The following is a 25,875-nucleotide window of genomic DNA, read 5'->3' on the forward strand; positions in this document are numbered from 1 at the left end:
GCCTGCTGTTCCTCTGCAGGAACTGTGGGTGAGCAGGTGGGATTGTGTCAGCAGGGCCGGGTGGCCAGCCCTCCAGCCCGTCACTGCCACCTCCCCGACACCTCAGGGTCCACCAAGCAGAAGTGACATCTCCTGAGGCTGTTTGCTGTGGCTGTCACTGTGTTTCCACGATCCTGTGACAGAAACCCTGCCCTGGCATTAACTCACATTGCAGCCCGTGCATCCGGAAGTGTATTTTTAAAGGCTATAATTTCTATCAACTTCAATTAGAGCTATTTTTATGTTTGTCACCCTGAAGAATTTCCCTAGAGCTAAGCTGCCGTTTTTCACTCTTAATACCCTTGGCAAGGGCTGGGGAAGAAATTAATAGTCCTAGTGATCACTTTAGCGAATGCCCCGTCGGCGCTGGAGAAACTGACTACCCTGGTTGAGGTGGCTCTGCTCCTTCAGTCCCTGTGTCACGCTCACCCGCGGTGGCCCACGCGCGAGCTGAGACCCCAGGGCGTGGGCCTCGGCGGCCCCACCAGCCTCCACTCTCCTATCCTTTTGGGAGACCCGCTGGATGAATTCCTCCTCCTCGGAGCGCATGTGACAAGGGTCTGTCTCTGGGAGGTTCAAGGCGCACCAGGGCGAGAGTCTGTCATCTTCAGGCTGTCTGACGTCTGGCAGGCTGTTAAACATCTCTGAGCCACATCTAAACAGGGAGCACACCCTATGGATTAGCTGCTCCTAGCCACTGGCCTCCCCAGCCTGGGACATCAGCGGAGGCGATGGTAGGGTGGGGGGAGCACTGGGCTCCGCAGGTGCCTAGCAAATGGAGCATCCCTGCTGGCTCCTCCGTTTCAGCAGCACCCCCTCTCCATGCACAAATGGCACCCCTCTCCAAGCAATTTGTGCATGAAGAGGGGGTGCCACTGAAAAGGGGGGCCAGCAGAGAAAGCTAGGCACAGGTTCTGAAGATCGGAGGGGGTGGTAGACAGCAGGGAGTGGGGAGCAGCGGCTGTGGAGAAGGCCCGGAGGCGCAGAGGGAGCAGCTGAGCTGCCGGATGTGCCTCCCTCAGCCTCTCAGGGAGGAAGGTGCTTCTTGATCCTGTTAAACCCGAAATCAGTTCAACAAACCGTGGCACGTCCGCACCACAGCATGCTACTCAGCAATGAAAAGAAACAAACCATGGGTGCACAGGGCAACCTGGGTGCGTCTCCAGAGGACCGCACTGAATGGGAAAGCCAGCCTCAGAGGACCGAGCGCTATGTGATTCCATTTCCTTAACGTGCTTGAGGTGACCGAGTTCTAGAATGGAGAGCAGATTAGTGGTTATCACTTCCTGCTTGCGGCAGGTACTACAGGGAGCAAGGGGTTGCGTTTGGAGGCTGGGTGAAGGTGTTGGGGATGGCTCCATTACCGCTTACAGCTGCAAGCGAATCTGCAAGTATCTCAGCTTAAAGAGTTTGCCGGGCCCAGTGGCTCACTCCTGTAATCCTAGCATTTTGGGAGGTTGAAGCAGGAAGATCACTTTAAGCCAGGAGTTTGAGATGAGCTTGGACAACATAGCCAGACCCCATCTCTACAAAAAATAAAACAATTAGCAGGGCATGGTGGTGCGTGCCTGTAGACCCAGCTGCTCAGGAGGCCGAGGTGGGAGGATCGCTTGAGCCCAGGAGGTTGAGGCTGCAGTGAGCTATGATCGCACGGCACTCCAGCCTGGGCAACAAGTGAGATCCTGACTCAAAAAAAGTTGAAATTTTAAAAAGGCAACAATGAAAATGATGTTTCTTTAGCCCGGAACATTCAGCAGGCTGCCCTCTCGCTGCGAATGAGAGCCAGAGTCCTCCCAGGGACCTGTGGGGACCTTCGAAACGGGACCCATTGCTTCCCTAGCTCCTCCCCTGCCACCTGCTCCTTGCTTTTCCTCAAATGCAACCAGGCACACTCCTGTCTCAGGGCCTTCGCACTGGCCATTCCCTGCGCCTGAAACACCATTCACCCAGGAACATGGCTCCTTGCATAACTCAGATATGTCTCCTCCAGCGGCTGTGCTGGGGACGGGGCCTGGGAGTGCTGTTCACACAGGGCTGACGGTCTGGGGGTGCAGATCGGTAACCCAAATCTCTTGCACTGGGATGTGCCACTAATGGACATGGGCTGGGGTGCAGCCAGCTCTGCTTGGGGAGGGGAGCTGGGGACGGCGCCCAGGGGAAAGGGTGTGATCCCTGGCTGAGGAGGTGGCACAGAACATTGCTGGGAGGAAGGCAGGGGGCATTTTGGGATGAGAGGGAACCTTAGGCAGCTGGCAAGGTTTGTGAGCAGCCCGCGCATTGCTTTCGCCTGGAACCCTGGGCCGAGCGGGACCCTGCCCGGGGAGCCTCCTTGACTGGCTGCCCGAAGCTCCCAGGATGACAGAAGCCCTTGTTTTGGGACTGAGAGATGCCCCCTGAGAAGCTGTGATGCGGCGAATGTGTAGAGGACAGGCATGTGGGGCACATGTGATGGGCACCAGGAGCGTGTGTGAAGCGCTGGCCTGCTCCCTGTTTATCCGGCAGTGCCCTTGCCCGGCCAGGCCCTGCCCCAGAGCTTCACAGCACAGACTCATTGGCCCTTGCAGCTGCCCCAGGAGGCTGGCACTGTCACTGTTTCCATTTCACAGATGGGGTAGCCAAGGCCCAGAGAGGTAGAGCCACTTGCCAGCAGGCACACAACTCATCAGGTAGTGCTGGACTTTGAAGCAGGCAAGGCTGAGTCTGTGCCCTCAGCCCCAGCAGGATGCAGCTTCCCAGGCTGGAGAGGGAAGGGAGGGGAGGAGCCGGTGCTGCAGACAAGCTGGCTGGTGCCATGTGTGCTTTGGAATGAGCCGTCTGCCGCCTTCGGGCAGATGTAGGTGACCTCGTGGGTGCTGCTATAGCCAGCCCTGCTCTGCCCTTACCATGGCTCCCAGGTTCGCCTCTTCTGTCAAGGCTTAGCCACCCCCTCCCACAAGCCCCCCTCCCTGACAGGCTTTGCCTACAAGAAATTTCCTTGTGTTTAGGAGTCGGCATGCACAGTGCCCCACCTCCCACCCCCTCCTAAACCCCAGGCCTCCTCTCTGCTTCTAGAACAGGGGCCTGCGGACCAAGTCCAGCTGGCTGCCTGTTTTTGGACGGCCCATGAGCTAAGAAAGGCTTTCATGTTTTTAAATGGTTGCCAAAAACAAAACCCAAAGGAAGAACAGTATTTCACCACAGATAAAAATTATATGAAATTCAAATTTTAGTGTCCATAAATAAAGTTTTATTGAAACAGCCACACATGTTCATTTAGGTATTGTCTGAGGCTGCTTGGGAGCTGCAGTGGCAAAGCTGAGTGGTTTTGACAGAGACCATTCAGCCCACAAAGCCAAAAATACCATCTGGCCCTTTAAGAAAAGGTTTGCAAATGTGCTGCTGCCTCTGGGCCATTGCGCTTGCGGTTCCTTGTTCCAGGAACACTCTTCCCCAGATATCTCCGTGGCTGGTGTCCTCGTTTCCTTCAGGTCTTTTCACAAATATGCTCTTCTCAGTGTGGCCATCCTATGGAAAATGATATCTCTACCATTGCCCACCCATCCATTACTTTCTTCACCCACCTGCCCTTCTCTCCATCCTGTTCTCCTGCTGTTTGTCTTTATGGCACTTCCTGCTGACGGACAGATGAACACTTTGTTTATTCATAATCATGTTAAAATACTGTGTGTCTCCCCAGCCAGAATGTCAGCAGGGAGTTTTAGCTGTTTTTCTTGCTGCTACATCCCAGGCACAGAGCCTAGCACAGAGTCGGTACTCAATAAACGTTTACTGGATGAATGGATGGATGGATGATGAGCAAATGGACAGGTGGATGAGTGGATGAACAGTGGATGTGTGGATGGATGGATAGATGCCTGGATGGACAGATGGATAGACAGTGGACACATGGACAAGTCGATGAATGGACAGGTGGATGGGTGGATGGATAGATGTGTGGACAGAGGGACAGGCAGTGGACAGATGGACAAGTGGATGAATGGGTGGATGGATGAACGATGGATGGGTAGATGGATGGATAGATGGAGGGGCAGGTGGGTGGATGATGGATGGATGGATGATGGACGATGGACAGGTGGATGGAAGATGGACAGATGGATGAATAGTGGATGGGTGGATGGATGATGGATGGAGGGATGATGGGCGGGTAGATGAATGATGGACAGGTAGATAGATGGAGGACAAGTGGATGGATGTTGGGCAGGTGGGTGGATGATGGATGGATGGATGATAGATGGGTGGATAGATGATGGATGAATGGATGAGTAGTGGATGGACGATGTATGGATGGATGATGGGTGGGTGGATGGGTGAGGGACAGGTAGATGGATGGTGGATGAGTAGGTGGATGGTGGGCAGGTGGGTGGATGATGGGTGGATGGATGATGGATGATAGACAGGTAAATGAGTGGTGGATGGATGATGGACGGATGGATGATGGACAGGTAGATGGATGGTGGATGAGTAGGTGGATGGTGGGCAGGTGGGTGGATGATGGATGGATGGATGATGGACAGGTAGATAGATGAGTGGTGGATGGATGATGGATGGATGATGGACAGGTAGATGGATGATGGATGAGTGGATAGATGGTGGGCAGGTGGGTGGATGATGGATGGATGGATGATGGACAGGTGGATGGATGGTGGGCAGGTGGGTGGATGATGGATGGATGGATGATGGATGGATGGATGGATGATGGGCGGGTGGATGGGTGATGGACAGGTAGATGGATGAGTGGTGGATGGATGGGTGATTGACAGGTAGATGGATGGTAGATGAGTGGGTGGATGGTGGACAGGTGAGTGGATGGTGGCAAGTGGGCGGATGGTGGATGAGTGGATGATGGACAGGTAGATGGATGAGTGGTGGATGGTGGATGGATGGATGGATGATGGGCAGGTGGATGGGTGATGGACAGGTAGATGGATGGTGGATGAGTAGATGGATGGTGGACAGGTGAGTGGATTCTGGACAGGTGGGTGGATGGTGGATGGATGGATGATGGGTGGGTGGCTGGCTGGATGGGTGGATATGAGGGTGTGACAGAAATGTGGATGCAGAGCTAAGCTGAACCAAATAACGTGGCTCTTAGATGTCACGTGACAGGGTCAGAACTTTGGTAAAGGGTTGGCGGGATAAGTGTGGTGTTTCAGGAAGGCCGCTGCCCATTGGTGTTGGAGAGCTGTGGCTGGCAGGGCTGTACACCCAGGGCTCAGCAGGAGGCTCTCACCCTTGGAGGCAGGAGATGAGCAGGCTGGGGGTGGGGGGCTACCACTGGGTCTGGGAGGGGGTCCCTGGGAGAGACAGGATGTCAATGGCGAGCCGGTCTGAGCTCAGTCTAGCTCCCACTGCCAGCCACTAGGAGGAGGTTCTTGGGCTGGTGCCGAGGTCTCAGGGCCTCCACATCTTGGGGCGGTGGCCACTTACCCTGGCCCGGCTGGATTCCCCAGCAGCACCCAAGCACCCTGTTGCCTGATAGCCATGAGGAGGCGCTCTTGCCTCGGGAAGCAGTGACCTCCTGCCCTGTGCCAGCCTTGTGAGGGACCATCAGCTGCCTCCGAGCCTAAGTGTGTCCTGAGGCTCTCAGTGCCATCAACATGGATCCCTGCTTTCTAGTGACCCTCCTGGAAAGACCCGTGCCCCACCCGCCCATCCCACAATGGGATCAGACACAGCAAGTGTGCCAACCTTTCTGTCCCCAGTGACCTCATCTGTATAATGGAACACAGAGTTCCTGCCTCACTGGGTTGATTAAGGCTTAAATGGGTCAACACCTGCAGGGACAAGCTCAGGCCTGGCCCTCAGTAGCTGCTGTGGACATCGTGGCTGCAGGCATTGCAAAAGCCATCTTTGCTGCAAGCTTCCGCTCTGGGACCCTCCGTTCCACCTGGTCAGGGACAGACAAGCCCCAGTGTCAACTGAACCCAGATTCTTCAACCCTGGCAGCCCTTGAGGCCTTGAACCAGGGACTTTCTTATCTTCCAATGACAAGCTTTTCTTTGCGGCAGGCAGGGTTGGGTCCCCTTCTTTCTTCTACTCTTTATGTAGCAAATGCACTCATGGACTTCTTGTGCTAAGCTGGAATGCACAGCTGCCTCATGGTCCAGGACGCATGGTCCAGGGCTTGAAAAAATAAAAAGGCCTGTCCCAGGCTTCAAGTTTGGCCAGGCTACCTACCTGTCCACCATCCACCCATCATCCATCCACCCATCCACTATTCATCTATCTGTCCATCATCTGTCTACCCGTCCATCATCCATCCACCTGTCCATCTATCCATCCATCCACTCTTCATCCATCCATCCATCCATCCATCCAACTATCCACTGCCTATCCATCTGTCCATTCATCTGTCCATCAACCCATCCAGTTTAGAACTATGGGTGGGACTCAGCTCCACCTTTATGGAGGAGGAAGCTGAGGCCAGGGACATGACACAGAGAGGCATTCCCTAGATTACCTTCGCTCCTGCTCAGGTCCCAGCTCTTTTCTTGGTCACCCAGCTGCATCTAGCCTCTCTTTCTCCACTTGATCTTGGTCACTGCCCCTCCAGGAAATGCAGGCTCCTTTCCCTAACCCAGACACCCAAGGCAAGGTGCTCTGTGCCTGCTGGAAGAGGATCTAGTTGGGCGACCTCTGCCCACTTTCTGTCCACTCAGCCTCAGTTTTCTCATCTATAAAATGGGTTGGTCATTCTCGCCTGGCCTGCCTGGCTCTGGGTCGTGCTTTTGTGCATGTATTTCATGGATGTCTAGAGGGCTCAGGCAGCTGCAGCCAGCCATCACCTGGCCAAACTTGAAGCCTGGGACAGAACCGCCTTTTTATTTTTTCGAGCCCTGGACCATGTGTCTAATTGAGCTTCTGTTGTCCTCAAGGCTGTAGGAGCCTGGTGCCTCCCTCCCTCCAGCCCCCGAGAGAGCGGGGAGAGTCTGATTCTGACCCCCCAGCTGCGGCGCCCTGCCCGAGACAGCCAACCCCCACCCACCCCGCCGCTCCCCAACCCCAGCCGGGAGCGCTGCAGCCGGAGCGGTCCTAATTGCAGTCACAGATGTGGCAGCCACCAGCCTCTCCCGCGCGATCTGCCGTGTGGCGTGTGCTTAATTAGTCCCTGATTACTCATTTGCCGGGTGCTGTGTGTATTCCATATCTAATAACTTTCCAATTACACCCGGTCGCCAGCGCACATTTAATAACCCTTTAGTTGTCTGCTTATCAGGGACTCGGCATTCGGCATCTCCAATCTCCCCCTGACCCGAAGCCTTATCATTCCCTTTATTGCAGTATTTGGAGTCCTCTGCTTGCCATTATGGAGCTATTACAGGGAATTAAGGGGCGTAAAATACTGTTTTTGGCTTCTGACACACTAGCTTGAAGCACAGAACAAGAAATCCCATCAGGGCAGGTTGAGCAGAAAGTCTTGCTAGGTGGGCTTTGTGTGGGGCCACAGCGGGTCAGGACAGCGGGAGAAGAGGACTCCTGTGGCAGGGCTGGCCTGTCCGTGTTCCCTTCTCTCCCTCCCTGGCAGATGACGGCACTGGTGCTGCAACCTGAGCGTCCCCAGCAGGGGCAGGAGCCTCTGGCCAGTGCACATTTAATAACCCTTTAGTTATTAAAGGGGAGGTGCTCCTGGGCTGGCTGTGCCCGCCGCCCTCCTTAGCCAACGCACACACCCTGCCAGTGCCCTGGGGAAGGGACCGCCTTTCCCCCTGCACTTGGCTTCGTGCCTGTGCTTGATTTTTCCTCAGGGCGAAAAGGAGGTGACGTTGCATTCTTTTGTGCTGTCAGGATGCTGGCGTCTCTTCCCCTCCTGCGGTTGTGTTCCTTGTCTCATCTTCCCTGCTTTGCTCTCAAGATAAATCAGCCTCAGCCCGTCAGCAAACCTCCCTTCTCTGCCATTCACCAGCAGCATGAACCTACTTGCCCCAGATCATGGCCTGGGTTGCTGTGCGGCTGCTAGGCATGGGGGTGTGGAACCAGGCTTTGCCAGTGTTTACTGAGCACCTACTGTGCCCTGGACACTGGGCGGGGACTAGGTACTTGACAGAGGACACATGCTGGCCTACATTCTTGGCTCCCACTGTGACCGGCTGGGTGACGTTGGGCAGCTGACTTGACTTCTGTGCCTCCGAGAATTCAGGTGGGGTTGCTGGGATGATAAAATGGGCTGCCTATGGCCGGTGCTCAACCAGCACCTGGCACATAGTAGGTACTTGGGACGAGTAAGGCAGGTGTTACTAGCCCACTTCCTGGAGACATCAGCTGAGAGCCAGAGCAGTTGTGGCTCGCTTGGTTTCTCCTAGTCACACCAGCAGGTGAGTGGCAGCTTGGACTCAGGCCTACGTGTGTTTTACTCAAGATCAGCAGCCCCGGCTTCCTGGGGCGCACCTGGAGCTTGCTTGGAAGGAAGAGATGATTCTGGCTGGTCAGGAAAAGTGGGTGGGCCCCATTCTCCTGAAATTTAGCTGTTCAGAGCATCCTGCCCCTGTGACTTCAGGGACCCTAGACTGTCATGGAGCTCCAGGCCGGCAGCTAGGAGAGCCCTACCAGCTGGAGCTGCCCAGAGGCCAGGGTGTAAGGGTCAGTGGACAGGCCCCGCCCCCACCATCTGCACCCAAGGCCAAGGCGCGTTCCCCAGCACACACCCCTTCAAGCTTTTCGGGGCCATGGGGTTGCCGTGATGCTTCGATTCTTGTTCCTGATGCTCCCGCCCTTAGTTCACAGGATCAGCTAGTTTGTTGGGAACCTGCTATGGTCCAAGTGCCTCAGCAGAAGAGTTCATTGAATTTCCTCCATCATTCCTCTTGGAGGTGGGTACTGTGTTGTCACTATCATTTTTTCTTTGAGACGGAGTCTCGCTCTGTCGCCCAGGCTGGAGCGCAGTGGTGCAATGATCTCTGCCCCTGCAACCTCTGCCTCCTGGGTTCAAGTGATTCTCCTGCCTCAGCCTCCTGAGTAGCCGGGATTACAGGCGCCCACTACTGTGCCCGGCTAATTATTGCATTTTTAGTAGAGACAGGGTTTTGCCATGTTGACCAGGCTGGTCTTGAACTTCTGGGCTTGAGTGATCTGCCTGCCTTGGCCTCCCAAAGTGCCGCTCTCATCGTACTCAAAAGGAAACCAAGGCCTGGAGAGGTGAAGCCGCTTCACTAAGATCTCCCAGCTGGGAGAGTAGCCAGGACCTGGGGCACCAGCTGTGCCCTTCTACAGGGGAGGCCGGGAGATGGAATCTGGCTGGATGCCCAGGAGGGAGAGGGAACTGGCTCCGTGAACAACCAACCAGTTCCTGCCGAGGAGGCTCCTGGAGAAGGGAATTCTGACGTGTCTGTCCAGCAGCCCCTGGGCTGCCGCGGGTCCTCAAACTGGAATGTCTTTTGTTGTTCAGAATACTGGTTTACACACTACAACGTGACAAACCTGAAGACATGGTGCTAACTTTAAAAAGAAGGCAGCACAAAAGGCCACATATTGGATTTGTATGAAATGTCCAGAAATGATATTTGTATGAAATGTCTAGAAGAGGCCAGTCCACAGAGACAGAGCAAATGAGCGATTGCAGGGCCTGGAAGGATGGGGTTGAGGGGGGGCTGTGCATGGGGATGGGGGTTTCTTTTGGGGGTGATGAAAATGTTCTGAAACGGATGGTGGTAATGGTTACACAGCTTATACCTACATTAAAGCCATCAAATGGTACATTTTAAATGGGTGAATTGTATAGTGTGTGACTTATATATCAATAAACCATTTTTAAAAATAGACTGGGGCCGGACACAGTGGCTCATGCCTATAATCCCAGCACTTTGGGAGGCCGAGGCAGGCGGATCACCTGAAGTCAGGAGTTCGAGACCAGACTGGCCAACATGGTGAAAGCCCGTCTTTAGTAAAAATACAAAAATTAGCTGGGCGTGGTGGTGGTCACCTGTAGTCCCAGCTACTTGGGAGGCTTAGGCAGGAGAATTGCTCGAACCCGGGAGGCAAAGGTTGCAGTGAGCTGAGATCACACCACTGCACTCCAGCCTGGGCAACAGAGTGAGACTCCATCTCAAAACCAAAAACAAACAAAAAAACCTGAAATAGACTGGGGCTCCCAGACCTCGGGATCTCATGGACTAATAAAATTAATAAAACTTGGCACTGACCACATGCGTGTGCATGCACACACACACAGTCTTCCTCTTTGGAGCAGGGATGTGGCATCTGTCTTCCCCCACACCCTCCTCCCCTGAGTCTACCAGGAGTCGGCTTTCTCCAGAAACCACTCCAGCTCCCTGGAGAAAGCATAACAATGCAGGATCTCATTAGGCTATTCAGCGGTAGGCTGTGAATCCCCATTTATTTGGAAGAACCCTATTAAATTTCCCCCTTTCACCCTTCCCCATTAACTGACTAAAGCTTTAAAGGTGGTGGCTCTTGTCCAGGGAAATTCAGGAAACAATGGCATTTTCCCAGCCTGGCCAGTCGTCCGAGGCCCGATCTGCCTGGGCCCCTTGGACTGCTCTGAGATGCCATGTTCTCCAGGGCCCCCCAGGAGTGGGGGATGATGACATCGCAGGGCCAGGCACAACAGTACTTTAAATCCAGACCCACTGTGGGCTTGGAATTCCTGGCTCTGGTAGATAAGGCACAGCACATATGCAGGTTTCAGGGCCTGCTTTTTCAGGGACTGTCGTAAATGTGGCCTTAGAAGGATAAGGAAGGGGGCCCCTTTGCCTCTGTTTGATTACCTGGCTGAGAACCTTTGCCTCCACCTTCAAGATGGTGCTGAGCATGAGATAATCCATATTCACAAAACCCTGTGTGCTTGCAGCCTTGCCGGTCCATTAATATTGACCAGGCTCCCCTGGGAGCCAGGCCAGCTGCTGACAAAGAAAGGGGGTAAAATCCTTTCACTCCCAGCAAGAGTCACAGTGGTGGGAAGAGCTAGGCCAGGGGAGGGACTGGCACCTGGTTCCCTCTGTTTCTGACACACACAGCTCAGCAGACAGTGGTACCAGGGAACACTGATACCCAGGCCAGGTGCTGTTCTAGAACTTTAAGAACTGTTATCAGCTCTCTATTGCTGTGTAACAAAGTACTATACGTTTAGCAGCTTGCAACAACACATGTTTATTATCACACAGTTCAACTGGGCCCTCTGCTCTGGGTCTCTCACTGGGCTGCAGATCAAGGTGTTGGCTAGGACACAGTCTTACATGGAGGCTCAACCATAGAGGAACCCGCCTCCACATTCACTTGGTTTGTTGGCCAGGACGCAGTCTCACTCGGGGGCTTGACCGGGGAAGAACCCACCTCCACACTCACTTGGGTTGTTGGCAGTCAGTATTCATTTGTCTGTGGGACTGAGGGCTGCTACGCACCTTCCTGTACAAGTTTGTGTGCGGATGGCTGGATGTTTTCAGTTCTCTTGGCTGTATGTCTAGGAGTGGAGTTGCTGGGTTGCAAGGTAACCCTATGTTAGACCATTTGATGGACTGCCGGCTGTTTTGTGAAGCAACTGCATCATTTTGCATTCTCATCAAAAGTGTATGAGGGTTTGCACAGTGTTTTCACATTTCGGGGATTAGTTGCTGACACTTCATCATCAGGAGAGTTCAACTTTAAAAAATGGATTCCCAGGCCGGGCGTGGTGGCTCAAGCCTGTAATCCCAGCACTTTGGGAGGCCGAGGCGGGTGGATCACGAGGTCAGGAGATCGAGACCATCCTGGCTAACACGGTGAAACCCCATCTCTACTAAAAAATACAAAAAACTAGCCGGGCGAGGTGGCGGGCGCCTGTAGTCCCAGCTACTCGGGAGGCTGAGGCAGGAGAATGGCGTGAACCCGGGAGGCGGAGCTTGCAGTGAGCCAAGATCCGGCCACTGCACTCCAGCCTGGGCGACAGAGCGAGACTCCGTCTCAAAAAAAAAAAAAAAAATGGATTCCCAAAGCCAGAAGTGGTAGCATCCATCTGTAGCCCCAACTACCTGGGAAGCTGAGGTAGGAGGATCACTTGAGTCCAGGAATTCAAGGCCAGCCTGGGCAACACAGCAAGACCCTGTCTCTTAATAAAAACATTTTTAAAAAGAGGATTCCCAGATTCTTCTTGAAAAATCAGAAGATCTGTGAAAGTGGGACTCAATTCCATCAAGGCGATACCTGCTGACCCTGGGAAGGGCTGTGGCTGTCTCCTTGCAGTCTTCTCCACTCGGTGCCCTTGCGGAGTTTCCCCTCCTGGCCCCTGCGGGGACGTGTGTTCCAACTCCTGTCCCAGACTGCGAGCCCCTTAAGGCAGAGCAGGAGCCCGTCCAAGCTGCCTTTGCAGGAAGCCCGCTGCCCAGTTGGCTCCGTGTCTGAACAATCTCATGTGTGTTCCTGCCTCTGGCGCCTTGTGCAGGTGCCTCCCACACCTGGAATGCTGTCCCTCCTGTTCCTACTCCCTTTCAAATCCTACTCCTCTTGAAGGCCCACTTCACATTCCAGCTGCTCCAGGAAGCCCGTGTGGATTTCCCCAACCCTTGCTGACCCCTCCCATCCTCAAACTCCTGTAGTACTTGTCATCTGTGCTCCCATCTCCCCCAGTGGTGTTCCCTCTTGCCATATTCTGTTCTCTACTGAAAAGCTGTATTTCAGTTGTTTTGTAAGCTGTTTGAGGTTACAGACAACTGCTTCAGGTCAACTCCATATACCTCCAGTTACTGTGGGAGCTCAGACCGCTCAGTTCATCTCTTCCTGCCTCCATGCCTTATTGGAAGGATTAACTATGCTAATCAGTATAAAGCCCTAGATCAGTGCCTGGCACATAGTAGGTGCTCAGTAAAAAGGGTTGTTTTCTCTTTTGTTCCAGTGCTGAGCTAAGCGGACGGTGAGCCTCACCACAGCTGTGTTTGCTGACTTCTTTCCTTACACTCACAGTCCCGCTTCTGGGAGCCATCTCCACCCCAGGAGGGGCCTCTCAGTTTCTCCCTCTAGCAGAAGCCTGGCCCCCAGCTCCAGGAGGGACCAGGAGGTGGGCAGGGGTCGAGACTGGGGCATGGCACAGCCCTCCCCTGCACCCCTCCAGCCCATCCCCTGGGGGCTTGAACACAGATGCGGCCCAGCATGACCGGTGCTGCCCCGTAAGCCCTCCCTGGCACCAGGAGCCTCTGGGGCTGGCTGGAGCTGCTGTCCGTGCCCCGTCATGGACACAGCAGCTCCAAGCCTTCCTCTCTTTAGCATCACCTACAGCATTGCCCGAGACGACTCGGGGCAAGGCTGCGGGAGTGGCTCAGTCCCCAGGGTGGAAACCACGTTGGTATAGGCCCCAGGCTACCTGCCGTCCTGATGGGGTTACCCTGGGCCGTGAGTGGATGAATGAATAAAGTGTGTTGGTCCGAGGTGCCGCCTCCTGGCTCCAGCCTAAGCCGCCGGCACGCCTGTGGGATTTGTGGGGGCTGTGGTCTGGCCAGTGTCACCATATGGATCCCATAAATTAAAGCATTCCCGGAAACAAATGGTAAATTTATATGTCCTTCGCATGCAGAGCCGGTGGAGCCTGCGCTTGCCCGAGGAATTCCAAACCATCCGTCTCACTTAGGCACTTGGGTTTTATAGCACTAATCCCTAAAAGAAAAAAAAAAAACAGATAAACAGAAAGTTGCTTTTCCACAACCCTCCTGTCCCTGGAGCTCATGATTGAGAAGTGGAGGGTCACCAACCCCCACGACAGGGGCCTGGTAGCGCAGTTCGTTGTTCAAGCTGGGGGGGCTTAGCTCACCACCTCACCAGACGGCAGGCCCTCAGCCTCCCACACCCAGGCCTCTGAAGCCCCTGGCCTGGACTGACCCTGCCTGTGACCCCAGGCTCCTACCAACCCTTCCTGGAAAGGGGATGGGCCAACTAGAGCAGCCCGTCACCAAGACAGAGAGCAGATGCCAACAGCCAGGGCTGAGGGCAGGGAGCAGGGAGCCTTTTAATGGGGACAGAGTTCCTGTGTGAGATGATGAGAAAGTTCTAGAAATGAATGGTGGTAATGGTAGCACAACATTGGGAATGTACTCAGTGCACACTTGGAAATGGTCAGAATGGTAAATTTTGTGTTTGGTATTTTTTTTTTTTTTTTGACACGGAGTCTCGCTCTGTCGCCCAGGCTGGAGTGCAGTGGCTGGATCTCAGCTCACTGCAAGCTCCGCCTCCCAGGTTTACGCCATTCCCCTGCATCAGCCTCCCGAGTAGCTGGAACTACAGGCGCCCGCCACCTCGCCCGGCTAGTGTTTTTACATTTTTTAGTAGAAACGGGGTTTCACTGTGTTAGCCAGTCTGGTCTCGATCTCCTGACCTTGTGATCCGCCCGTCTTGGCCTCCCAAAGTGCTGGGATTACAGGCTTGAGCCACCGCGCCCGGCCTGGTATATTTTATGACAATTTTAAAGATTATAGAAAAGTGGCCGGACGTGGTGGCTCACGCCTGTAATCCCAGTACTCTGGGAGGCAGAGGTGGGCGGATCACTTGAGGTCAGGAGTTTGAAACCAGTCTGGCCAACATAGTGAAACCCCATCTCTACTAAAAAAAACAGTTAGCCGGGCGTGGTGGCAGACACCTGTCATCCCAGCTACTCTGGAGGCTGAGGCAGGGGAATCGCTTGAACACAGAAGGTGGAGGTTGCAGTGAGCTGAGATCACACTATTGTACTCCAGCCTGGGTGATAGAGCGAGACTCCATCTCAAAAAGTTAAAAATAAAATAAAAAATAAAGATTACAAAAAAGTGAGGGCTGTGGAAATGGGATGACCCCCTGCAGTGTGGATGGAGATTAACCGTGTTCATCCTTATAGTTATAACTGGTAGTTATTCCAAGTTCCATGCAGAGCTCGGGACAGGTAGGCCCTTAGTAACGGGCAGTTGGCGTCATCACCGTCAGCATCCCCATCATCGTCGTCAGCATGGTAGTTCTTGCTCCCCTTGGGACCAGTGAGCCCAGGTGCACACAGCAGGGTGGAGAATTCCTGCAAAAGTGCCCTGAGGCCCAGGGCCGCACCCTTGCAGTCCTGGTCCTCGCTCGGGTGGGCTCCCTTGTCAGGGGGCAGCACCTGGGGAGGGACACAGCCGTGAATGGTCAGCGGCCAGTGTTGCCTGCTCCCAGGGGGGGTCGCACCACTTCTGTGCTCCCTTTGACTCCCCTTGACGCAGGGACCTAGAAGAAATATCTGTGTTAGTAAAGCCACAGGTGAGACTCCGGCCAGCTTGTGGCGTACAGCTGGTCACCAGGACGTGCACCAGAGCAGGTGCCACCCCACCTGTCCTCCTGCAAGAACTCAAGACATCACAATCACAGCCTTCCTGTGTCCATTTTTAAAATGTATTTGTTTGTTTTTGTAAAGATGGGGTTTCCCGATGTTGCCCAGGCTGCTCTGGAGCTCTTAGGTTCAAGTCATCCTCCTGCCTCAGCCTCCCAAAGTGCTGGGATTACAGGCGGGAGCCACCGTGCCTGGCCCTGTATCCAGGTTGTCATGTTGTAATCGAGGCACTCCCGTTGCTCAGAGAGGTGAGGGTCCTGTCTGCTGCTCCTCTGCTGGTAATAACAGCTCAGGATCGTACCAGGTGCCCAGCGGCCCAATCTGGAAGAGCATCCTCGGCGGGGAGTCGGATGAGGGCCTTTTCCTGATTTGCAGGATGCGGCTGAGATGGTCTGCCCAGGTCTCTGAGCCAAGTGCCAGGCCCCAGGGGGTCTCTGGGCAAGGACCACAGAATAAACCTTGTCCCCACCACCACTAGGGGACAGGACAAGGCTGGACCTTTGGGATCAGCCTCAGGCTGCCTCTTAGATGCTTCTGGGCTCCCTGCAGTGCTGGCCAGCTGCCACAAGGGCTCCAGAAGCTCCAGTTTTGGATGACCAAGCAGATGGGACTGTATGGAACCCCGGCAGCAGGGGTCCAGCCTGGTGTCACCTAGGCCGGGCTTGCTGGGCGGGGAAGACACTGGCACCAGCCTTACTGAGGACCTGCTCTGCCGTTGCCCCGAGCCAGCCAGTCTGAGTCCCTGATGCCAAGGCCAGGCCATTGTTAGGGAGGAATGGCACCTACAGCCGGAGAGTCCATTCATGTGTCATCCCCTGCAGGCGTGGCCCAGGCTCACCATGTCCATCTCTTTTCCTTTCAGGCTGTTTGTGGATCTCTGGAAGCATCTACAGCCACCCACCCTCCCACCCGGGAGTCCGAGACCCGGCCAGGCGCCCCCATGGAGACCCTGCCCAGAGGCCCCAGGATGGCCCAGGAGCTGAGGCCAGTACAGTGTCTGCAGAGCAGCCGGGAGGAGGACGGACCAGACCTCGCCGGTGCAGGTAGATGCCAGCTCTTTTTGTATCTCTGGTTACTGGGCTGGGATGCGGTTGTCCCAGGAGGGATGGGGACTCCAAGACCTGAGTTCAGAGACAGTTCCGCCTCGTGTCCTCAACATCCTAGGGGAGAGACCGGGTGCGGGGTCTCCCTTACTGGAGTCTGGATTTTCTCTTCCGTGCTCCTTAGGGCTCCCAAATCGTGGTTTCATCAACATCCCTGGTTCTCGATACCCTCTCCTGCTATGCTTGAGGGCTGCCTTTGTTTATCTATTTACCTCTGCACTCTCCTGTCTTCATTCATTCCTTCATTTAAAAACAAGATGTAACGGATATTCTTGAGTCCAGAGGGGGTCGTTTCTGGGTTTTTGCGGATGTCAACGTGCTGTGTCCCGGGCGCACGTGTGTGGATCTCTCAGGCTGGGCCACAAGGAGCCAGGCCGCTGTGTGCGGGACGATGGCACCTCCCTCTCCCACTCCCTCTAGCCACAGACGCGCTGTGGACAACACCCCCACCCCAAGGCGTCCTTAGACATCTCCTGAGGGCTTCTGCACGGTGCTTCCCTGAGGCAAGGCGAGGCTGTGCCCTCCTTGGTTAATTGCCGTGTGTGGAACCCTGAGGCTTTGGCTGCTGGGCCTTGGGGCCTGGGCCAGGTCAGACCCTTTGGCTGGGCTTGGACATTCGGTGACCTCTGTGATGCGTTTTTATGGCCCCGTCCTGAAGCCACCCCTTAGGCCATAGGTTCGTCAGCAAGACCCTCCAGAGGGCTGTGGTCAAGGCTCTGTCCCGCCCCCATCACTGCCCTACAGGATGGGAGACTTGAGACCCCCAGCCCAGCCCGCCCCGGGAGCCAACCACAGTGAGGGCAGTGGGTCCAAAGCACCGCATGTTATTGGGCCGAGCTGGAGAGGAGATGAGCAGACAGGGGACTGCTGGGGACCCGGGGACAGCTGGCCCATCCCCCAAGCTCTGGACTTTGATCTGGGACCTCCATCTGCAGGACAACCCCAATACCGACCTGTTTCTCATGTGGTAGGCTCTGGTGGAGGGAAGGGACTGGCCAGGGACTTCAGGGTCGCTGAGCCCTCTGAAGGGCTTCCAGACACTGGCAGGTAAGGACAGGGTGGTCAGGCCACAAAGCAGGCCAGGCAGGGACTACTGCCCCACCCTGTCTGAGGACCTGCTCTGCTGTTGCCTTGAGCCAGCTAAACAGAGTTCCTGATCACAGAGGCCAGGCCATTGTCAGGGAGGAATGGTTAAGGGCCTTGGACAAGTGAGTTTCCCTGCTCCATGCCTCAGTTTCCTCATTTGGGAAATGAGAAGAAAGCTAATGGGAGTGTCTGGCTCACGGGGCAGGTGTGGAGATTAACTCAGCCAGGACCCGAGCGTGTTTGTGACAGGCCTTGGTACCCTCAGTGTTCAGGGTGCAGGCTGGAACCAGTGAGTTGGGATTTGTTTGTGATTTCTGATGCTCAGCTCTGGTGGCAGCTCAGGCTGGGTCCACACTCACCTGTCACTAAGGACGTCCCCAGGGGAGGCTCAGTCAGAGGAGGACACCAGTGTTCCCCTGTGCCTGGGGTAGTCCGGGTGCCCCTGTTTGGTGATGCGTCCTCCCGGGCCTGGGGGCTCACGGGTCGGTGGAGGGCTCCGAGGAGGAGGCAGCTTGCCTGGTTCTCACCGTTTCTCTCCCACAGCTTTGGGCAGAGTCCTGCCACAGGAGAGGCCTTAGGAAACCAGAGTCCTCCGGAGCAGAACAAGGCCCAGATGGACTCCTAGGCGGAGTTTGGCTGTGGTTGGGGGAGCAGGCCCATCCACTTCTTATCTGAGGGACCTTTGGCAAATTAATGAGCCATCCTGAGCCTCTGTCCTCACATCTGTAAGTGGGAGCCATGATAGTAGGTGTTAGTAGAGCTTTCGTGGCAGCCACGTGAGCTGATGCTTGTAAGATGCTTGAAGAGGTCTGGACACCGAGGAAGAACCAAGTCAGCCTTTTCCCCACTCATGTCAGGACACATGTCCTCCTCCGTCAGTGAAACAGTGTCCTGCAGGCCAGAGAGGCTGAGCAATCTGCCTCCACTCACACAGCACTGAGCGAGGGGGATGGGGCTTGAACCCTGAAGTCTGGCTCCCGCACCGAACTCACCCCGGGCACACCAGGCTGCTTCCCTGAGTGCTGGGAGGCTGAGGAGTTCAAGACTGGCCTGGGCCACCCCCAGTTGAAACTCTGTCTCTACAAAAATATAAAATTTAGCCGGGCATGGTGGCATGTACCTGTGGTCCCAGCTACTCGAGTGGCTGAGGTGGGGGGATCACTTGATTCCAGGAGGTTGAGGCGGCTGCAATGAGCCGTGATTGTGCCACCACACCCCAGCCTAGGCAACAGAGCAAGACTCCGTCTCAAAAATATTTGTTTTAATTTTAAAAAAAGTTTAAAACTAATTCAGGAGTTTTCAGACTGACATTTCCAAGAGGAGCCCTTTTTGGAGACCTTTGGGGATGTGACCTGGGTCACATCTGAGTCCCTGGGATCTGGTCACTCCTGAGTCCCTGGTCCCAGTGGCCACCAGGTCCCTGGAAAGAATCTGTCTCATCAGCAGGTCCTTGCTGTGACTCACTGTGTAACAGCGAGGGAAGTTAGGGGCGAGGGCCTGAGAGTCTGGTGGTGCCAAGAAGGGTGCAGAGGTTGTGGAGGATCCCCGTGAGTGTCCCTGCAATAAGGGCTGACCTGGCAAGCCAGGAGCCCCTGCCCTGTGGCCGGGAAGGGGCAGGTAGGGTGGGGCCAGGGCACGAACCTGCGTCTGCCAGCTGCTCCTTGTCAGGCTGCTGCCAAGTCCGGGCAGTTCCCCAGCTAGAGACCCACCAAGAGCGTGTCCCACAGTCAGGCCCCGCCTGGGCAGCCACTGCTGCTCAGAAACATGACAGTGACTAATGGTTTATTACACACCTGCCACCTCTCATCCGACAGGCGGGCGGGCGCAGTCTCCCGGGCCCAGCTGTGCACTGCCAGCTGGGCGGTGGGGCGGGTGCAGGGGGAGGGGGCACGTCCAGACACGCAGACGCACGAGACAGACACAGACACAGCACATACACGCAAACACACACAGAGGAAAGCAGGCACTCAGAGACATAGCCCACATACACGGCATAGGCACGAGCGCACGCATAGGCCACACACACGCACACACACACACTCACACACACAGGAAAGCAGGCACTCGGAGACAGCCCACAGACACGGCATAGGCACGGGTGCACGCATAGGCCACACACACACACACAGATATGCAGACACACGGGCAGACCCAGCACATACGCAGATACACACAAAGAAACCCGTGACGCACACACACCTGCATAGATTTTTCCCAAGCACACGATATACACGTGGATATACAGACTCACAGGCACAGGGCCATATACAGGCAGACACAGAGCCTGTCTGCACCACACACATACCACACACAGCCACACACACAGAAGCCAAACATCCTCACACAGGTGGATACACACACAGACTCACAAACACATATGCAGTACACACATGGATACATACACAGAGTCCCCCCACAAGCACACAGACACACACAGGTACAGAGACAGGCACAGACCCCCCCCACACACAGGTACACACAGGCATCAAGATTGTCTCACACACACACGTAAGCACACACCACAGAAACACACACAGGAGACACATTCCAAATGCCCATCCCCACCACAGCCCCGTCTCCCTCTTCCCAGGCCACGGCCCCGGGGGCACTGACGCTCTCTGCCCTCTCTGTCTCTCTGGCGCCTGACATGGTGGTCCCACCCTGGCACTGGCTGGGGCAGGGGCCTTTCCCAGCGGTGGGGGTGGCCAGGGCAGGTGGAGGAACTGTAACCGCCCAGGGCAGTCCATTTCTGACCCCCACGTCCCTGGAAATGCCTTGTGCGTGGGGACAGCAGCTTTTGCCAGGGAAAGGAAGCAGGTACAGGAGGAGCCTGTGCTGAGCTGGGACCTGGGCCGAGTCCCCCAGGGAAGCACATGGCCGTCAGCTTCCTTGGTCTCCCCCAGAGGCAGGGGTTGTGTCTGTTGTGGAAGGCGGTGATGAGTTTTGGTAACACTGGGTTCCCTGCTGTCCCAGACTCCCAGGCCAGCCCACAGAGCTTATCAGACTTGTGTCACTACGGTCGGATGGGGCTACCGCCGTGTCCAGAGTGGGGCCACTCCCGGGCAAAGGCTCCTGGTGGCTGGCCAGGCTCTTACCTTGTGGGCAGCTTTGGTTCCCAGGTGTTGCATTTGCAGTGGCCATCTGGGAAGTGGCCTCTTGCTGGCTGCGGGGAGCACAGCTCCAGGACTGGGGACTCGGCCCTTCTGTGAAGGCCTTGGGGACCCCTGGGGCTGGGATTCCTCTGGCAGGCAAGGCCCAAATGGACTGAGCAGGCATCTCCAGCTGCTGGGAGAAGGGTGCAACCGAAACCTTGTGATGTGTGTCCTTCCCTCTTGGGGCGGGCGAGCACTCGAGCTCATCTCTTTCCAGTACTCTTCGGCCTTTAGTCAAATGAAGACCCATTTCTCATGTGCCATCGCGTGCAGTATAGAATCTATTGAGAGGACACTGCTAATTTATCACCAGCGGATGGGAACAGGCTTCCCTAGAACAAGTATCTTTGTGTTGCCTGCAGCTGCCTTGGGAGAGAAGCAGCACTGGTTGGTGATAGGAGGGAGGGGCTTGGACTCAGGTCGAAGTCTCTAAGTCCTAGCATTGCTACTTCCCGGCCACGGAGCCTTCTCAAGGTTCAGGACCTTTCCTGGGCTCTGCTGCTCTGACTAGTGAATAGGCATGGTAAAAATAAAATCCTTCTGGTAGCATGGTGTCAGTGATACTGGATGAACACTGAGAAGGCACTGAGGGCTGCCAGGCAGGGCTGTGCAGAGTGCACACTGCACAACTCCAGGAGGCGTCCACACACAGCAGAGGAAGGAGGGAGTGAGGGTAATCAAGAGAATGAAAGCACTGAGCTGTTTTCCCACCAGAGGGTGCAGTTGCAAAAGCCTGATTTTCCCATGTGGTGCCTCAGTTTACCCATAGGTACTGTCACCACCAGTTGCCCTCTGTTGGCCACCTGAGGAAAGGAAAGCCAGCCTCTCCCTGTGGTCTGGGACAGTGGGTGGGGCAGGGGAGAAGAGGAGGGGGCTGACAGGGTGGGTGGGAGCTGCTGGAGAAGACACATCGTGCCCTCCGTTTCTAGCCTCTGGGCCGGCCCAGAAGGTCCCTTCCCTCTGCCTGCTCTTGTGACTTTTGCGTTGCCAGCCACCATGGCAAGGGCTTACTTAGGAAGAGGTCTGTGTTCGTTTCCCATGGCGGCTGTGACAATACCACAAACTTAGTGGCTTAAAACAACACTCATTACTCTTTCATGCACATAGTTCTTACAGTGCTGGAGGTCAGAAGTCTACTGTGGGTCTCACTGTGCAAAAATCCCAATGTGGGCAGGGTCTGTTCCTTCTGGGATCTCCAGGGGAGAATCTGTTCTATGCCTTCTGCAGCTTCCTTGACTGGAGGCCACCCACATTCCTTGATTTGCGGCCCTCCCTCCACCTTCCAACCCAGCAACGCAGCATCTCTCGGACCCTGCTTCCGGGTCACACCTCCTTCTCGCTCCTCTTCTCCTGCCTCCCTCTCCTACTTAGAAGGCCCCTGTGACTGCACTGGGCCCACATGGCTAATCCAGGCCCATCTCCCGTCTCAAGGCCAGCTGGTTAGCAACCTTAATCCCCCTTTCCCAGGTAAGGTGGCGCATGCACAGGCTTCAGGGATTGGGATGTAGACATCTTTGGAGCTTATGCTTAGCCTGCAGCCACAGCGTTTATAAAGTCAGCTGCATTAGTCAGGGCAGGCACCCCCGGTGCTGTAACAGACAGTCCCGGGGTTCACGGTGGGTCTTCCTGATTGGGTGACTCAGGATCCCGGATTCTCTTCAAGCCATGGTCTCTGCTTCCTCGGGGCTTCCAGAGTGCCCTGATGTCCCATCACCAGCGGGCACAGGGAACAGATACAGGAACACCCCTAGATGCTCTCCCGCTGTGGCCTTGAGGTGACGTGTGCCATTCCTGCCCACTTCCCACTGGCCTGGACCAGCTCATGCCCCACCCAGATTCGAGGGGAGCAGAACAGCAGCCACTCCCCAGCAGCACTGTCCCCGGCGGAAGGGGCCGAGCCCTGCCATTCTGCTAGGCAGTTCATCCACGGTTCCACGATCCCTGAGATGGCACGGGTCGGAGGCTGTCTGCGCACTGCCCAGGCGCTTCCCAGTTCTGCACGCCCTCCGTGGTTCCTGTGTACTGTGGTTCTGAGGCAGCCCCTGGCTGTCTTCGAGGCTGTCTTTGAAGGACTGTCCTCAGGTCCCTGCAGCTGCTCTGTAGGACGGGCCGGGAGCTCTCATCTTCGGGGCAGCCCTTTGCAATCAGTGACTGGCAACTGTGGGGTGGGAAGCCCCTTACTTCTGGAGAGAGGAGCTGCCCACCCTCCAGAGCTCCCCTGGGACAGGGCTGGGGTCCGGGCTCTGTCTGAAGTCACCCTTGCATCCTCACACCCGCCCCCAGTCTCCCCGGGAGCCCAGCCTTAGAGATCACGGCATCCTGTTCTCCCTGTCTCTTTCTGAGAAACCCGCCTGAGATAGCACGTGCCCAGGGCCATGGCCTCAGCCCTGTCTGTGCAGACAGCACCTCAGACGCACTCCTCCTGCACTCTGCCTCCACCTTCACTCTCCTCTTTTCCCGGCGGAGAAAGGGGCAGCTGGTTCACCTGGCTCCTCCCAGAAGGTCAAGTTGGGAACACGAAAGAAGGAAGCCAGCAGAAGGCAAGTATAGACAGGCTCATTTCAGAGTGTAGCCTTGGGGTTCAGCCCCTCAACCTGCAGCTGAGGATCTCTTGGAGCCCGGGGAGCACCCCTGGGGACCACATTCAGTAGATGGAACCACAGGGCTGTAAGGGTGCGTCCATGTGCGTTGCCTAGAAGGTGAAGGTTTGTAGAAAGCAAAGGTTTGTAGAAGGTGAAGGTTTGTAGAAGGTGAAGGTTTATAGTAGCCTACAGCGACTTCATTTCCACTGTCTCGTCTAGCCTTGTGTTGAAATCAGTTATTCGTTGGGAGTGACTAGGCTGTGGATGGCTTTTGGTGTGCACATCTGGACTCCCTCTCCCGGAGTTCAAAACCTGGCTCTGCTCCTTTGGAGCTTCTGCTGTGTGGCAGATAGCTGCCCTGTGCCTCAGTTTCCCCATGTGTAAAATGGGGATGATGGGGTTTCAAGAATCAGATGCTTGCCTGGCACATGGGAATGTGTGAGCTGGGCCTGCCCTGGCAGCGAGAGAGAGCTGGTGACCACCAGAAACCCTGGCCCTGGGACGGCTTTTGTCTCTTTTTTGTTGGGCAAATGGGCTCCCAGCCGGGCTCCGGCCTCCATCGCCAGGAAGGCGGGACTGTGCTTGGGTACTTGGCTCTGGCCTCCAGAAGTCCTTGGCAAGCCTTGCCTGTAGCGGCTCCGGTGCCGAGTGCTTTGACACCAGGCGCTCCCAGAGCTCTGCCCCCACTGCCAAGCGGCAGCTGCTCCGGAGGGCACGGGGGGGCTGGATTTGGCTGCAGCTTCTCCAGCTCTGCACAGGAGCCCCCCCTTCCCTGGCCCTTCTGCAGCATGACTGCCTCCTGGCTCATGTCACCCGCTCTGTCTCAGTCTCTCTTCATAGGTTTCCAGCTGAGCTGGGATCCATAGTCTGTTTCCCTCTCCGCGACCAATCTATTTATCTTCTCGGGAACTTCTTGTAATGCTGGGAGTGCAGAGCTTGCAAGTCGGGGCAGGAAGCTTTAGAAGCCCAGGCAGCCTTGAGAGGCTGTTTGCTTGTAAGTGGATCTCTCCCCAGGAGCCTCTTGGAATATTTAGCAGGGACTTACCCATGCTGGGTCTAGAGACCCTCCCTCCCCTCTGCTTCCTGCTCTCCTACTTACTGGGATCTGGTTTCCCTCAGCTGGTTCTCTTGCTAGCATGTGACTCTGTGTGTCTGTCTGTGACTGGTTTAGATTTGTGTGAAATAAAAAAGAAAAGAGAATTTAACTTGGGAAGTTGAAAAAACAATAAACCAAGCATTGAATAAAAGCAGATCTTTATAACTGGCAAAATTGCTGTTTAGAGGGTCTGTTTACCCTAAACTGGAACTCCTTTCCCAATAAGTTGGTGATAAAGATTTTAGATGGAAAAGACGAGACTGGCTGAGTAGCAGGAGTGGCTGTTCTGGAGCTCAGGGTGGGGCGTCCCAGGGGCAGTGCCAGGGACCCCAGGGACACAGCCATGTCACCAGGCACAGACCGTCTCTGCAGGGGCCACCGTGCATTGGCCCGCCTGGCCACCACCCTGCCGTGGCCTCTGCCCACTCACTGTCCTTCATTCCCTTTGACCAGTCCAAGCTGATAAACAAATGTCTCCGGGGACCTCGGCTGGTCCGTTTGGCACCACTGTGGGTTTACACGGTTTGAAGAGTGCCACCCTTGCCCTCACCATGACCTTCTAAGTGGGAGCAGACACCACAGGAGAGCTGGGGATGTCTCCTGGCTTGCGACTTCACCACAGCTCCGATCTGACCGAGCTCTGATTGTCTACCGGCACGGCACGTCCATCTCTGCCGCTACCATGCCGTATGTGTGCCTTTGTTCACAAGTGTTCATTGAGCATCACCTGTGTGCCAAAGATCATGCTGGGCACGGGGGGCACAGCAGGGCACACAGCAGACACAACCCCTGCCCTGAGAGCTTTCGTTCAACAGGAAGGCAGATAACTCCCAAATGAGCAGGTAAAGGAGTGATGCCGGGTGGTGGGAGGGCTGTGAAGAAACTGGCAGGGGACACAGAGACCTGAGGTCGTGGCTTTAAACGGGTGGTCACAGAGGCCTAAGGCGGTGGCATCTGGCAGAGAGTTCCAGGCCAAGCAAAGAGCATGTGCAAGGGCCCTGAGGCAGCCAGTGCCTGGCATGCTTACCCTCACCATGAAGGCAGGGACCATGGCTCCTTGTCCTCGTGATCTCTCGAGTGTGTGGTACAGTGCACGTAATAGGTGTTCAGTAAACTTCTGTTGAGTGAATGCAAGCTTTTAAGTCAGCTGTTGCTGGGAGACATGACCAGGGGAGGGGACATGTAAAGAGGAAATAAGATGCTTTTTTTTCTTTTTCTTTTTTTTGAGATGGAGTTTCACTCTTGTTGCCCAGGCTGGAGTGCAATGGCGCGATCTCGGCTCACTGCAACCTCTGCCTCTTGGGTTCAAGCGATTCTCCTGCCTCAGCCTCCCAAGTAGCTGGGATTACAGGCATGTACCACGAAGCCCGGCTAATTGTGTTTTGTATTTTTAGTAGAGACGGGGTTTCTCCATGTTGGTCGGGCTAATCTCTAACTCTCGACCTCAGGTGATCCACCCACCTGAGCCTCCCAAAGTGCTGGGATTACAGGCGTGAGCCACCGGAAATTAAGATTCTTCCAAGCACGGAGGATGCACATCTTCCCAAGTTTCCTGGGTCAAGAGCTGATG

At 55.5% G+C, this 25,875-nt stretch overlaps 1 protein-coding gene across 5 annotated transcripts in view; it reads left to right on the forward strand.

The window, feature by feature from the left end:
* GSE1 (Gse1 coiled-coil protein) overlaps positions 1-25,875 on the forward strand; it is a 511,516-nt gene that overhangs the window by 180,997 nt on the left and 304,644 nt on the right. For all 5 annotated transcript variants that reach the window (XM_005592690.5, XM_015442743.4, XM_015442742.4 and 2 more), the window contains exon 2: positions 16,149-16,329. In XM_005592690.5, coding sequence (XP_005592747.3) covers positions 16,149-16,329 — 181 coding nt within the window. The remainder of the gene's footprint in view (positions 1-16,148; positions 16,330-25,875) is intronic.

The sequence above is a fragment of the Macaca fascicularis genome, chromosome 20 (genome assembly GCF_037993035.2).
Source record: "Macaca fascicularis isolate 582-1 chromosome 20, T2T-MFA8v1.1".
Taxonomy (NCBI): Eukaryota; Metazoa; Chordata; class Mammalia; order Primates; family Cercopithecidae; genus Macaca; species Macaca fascicularis.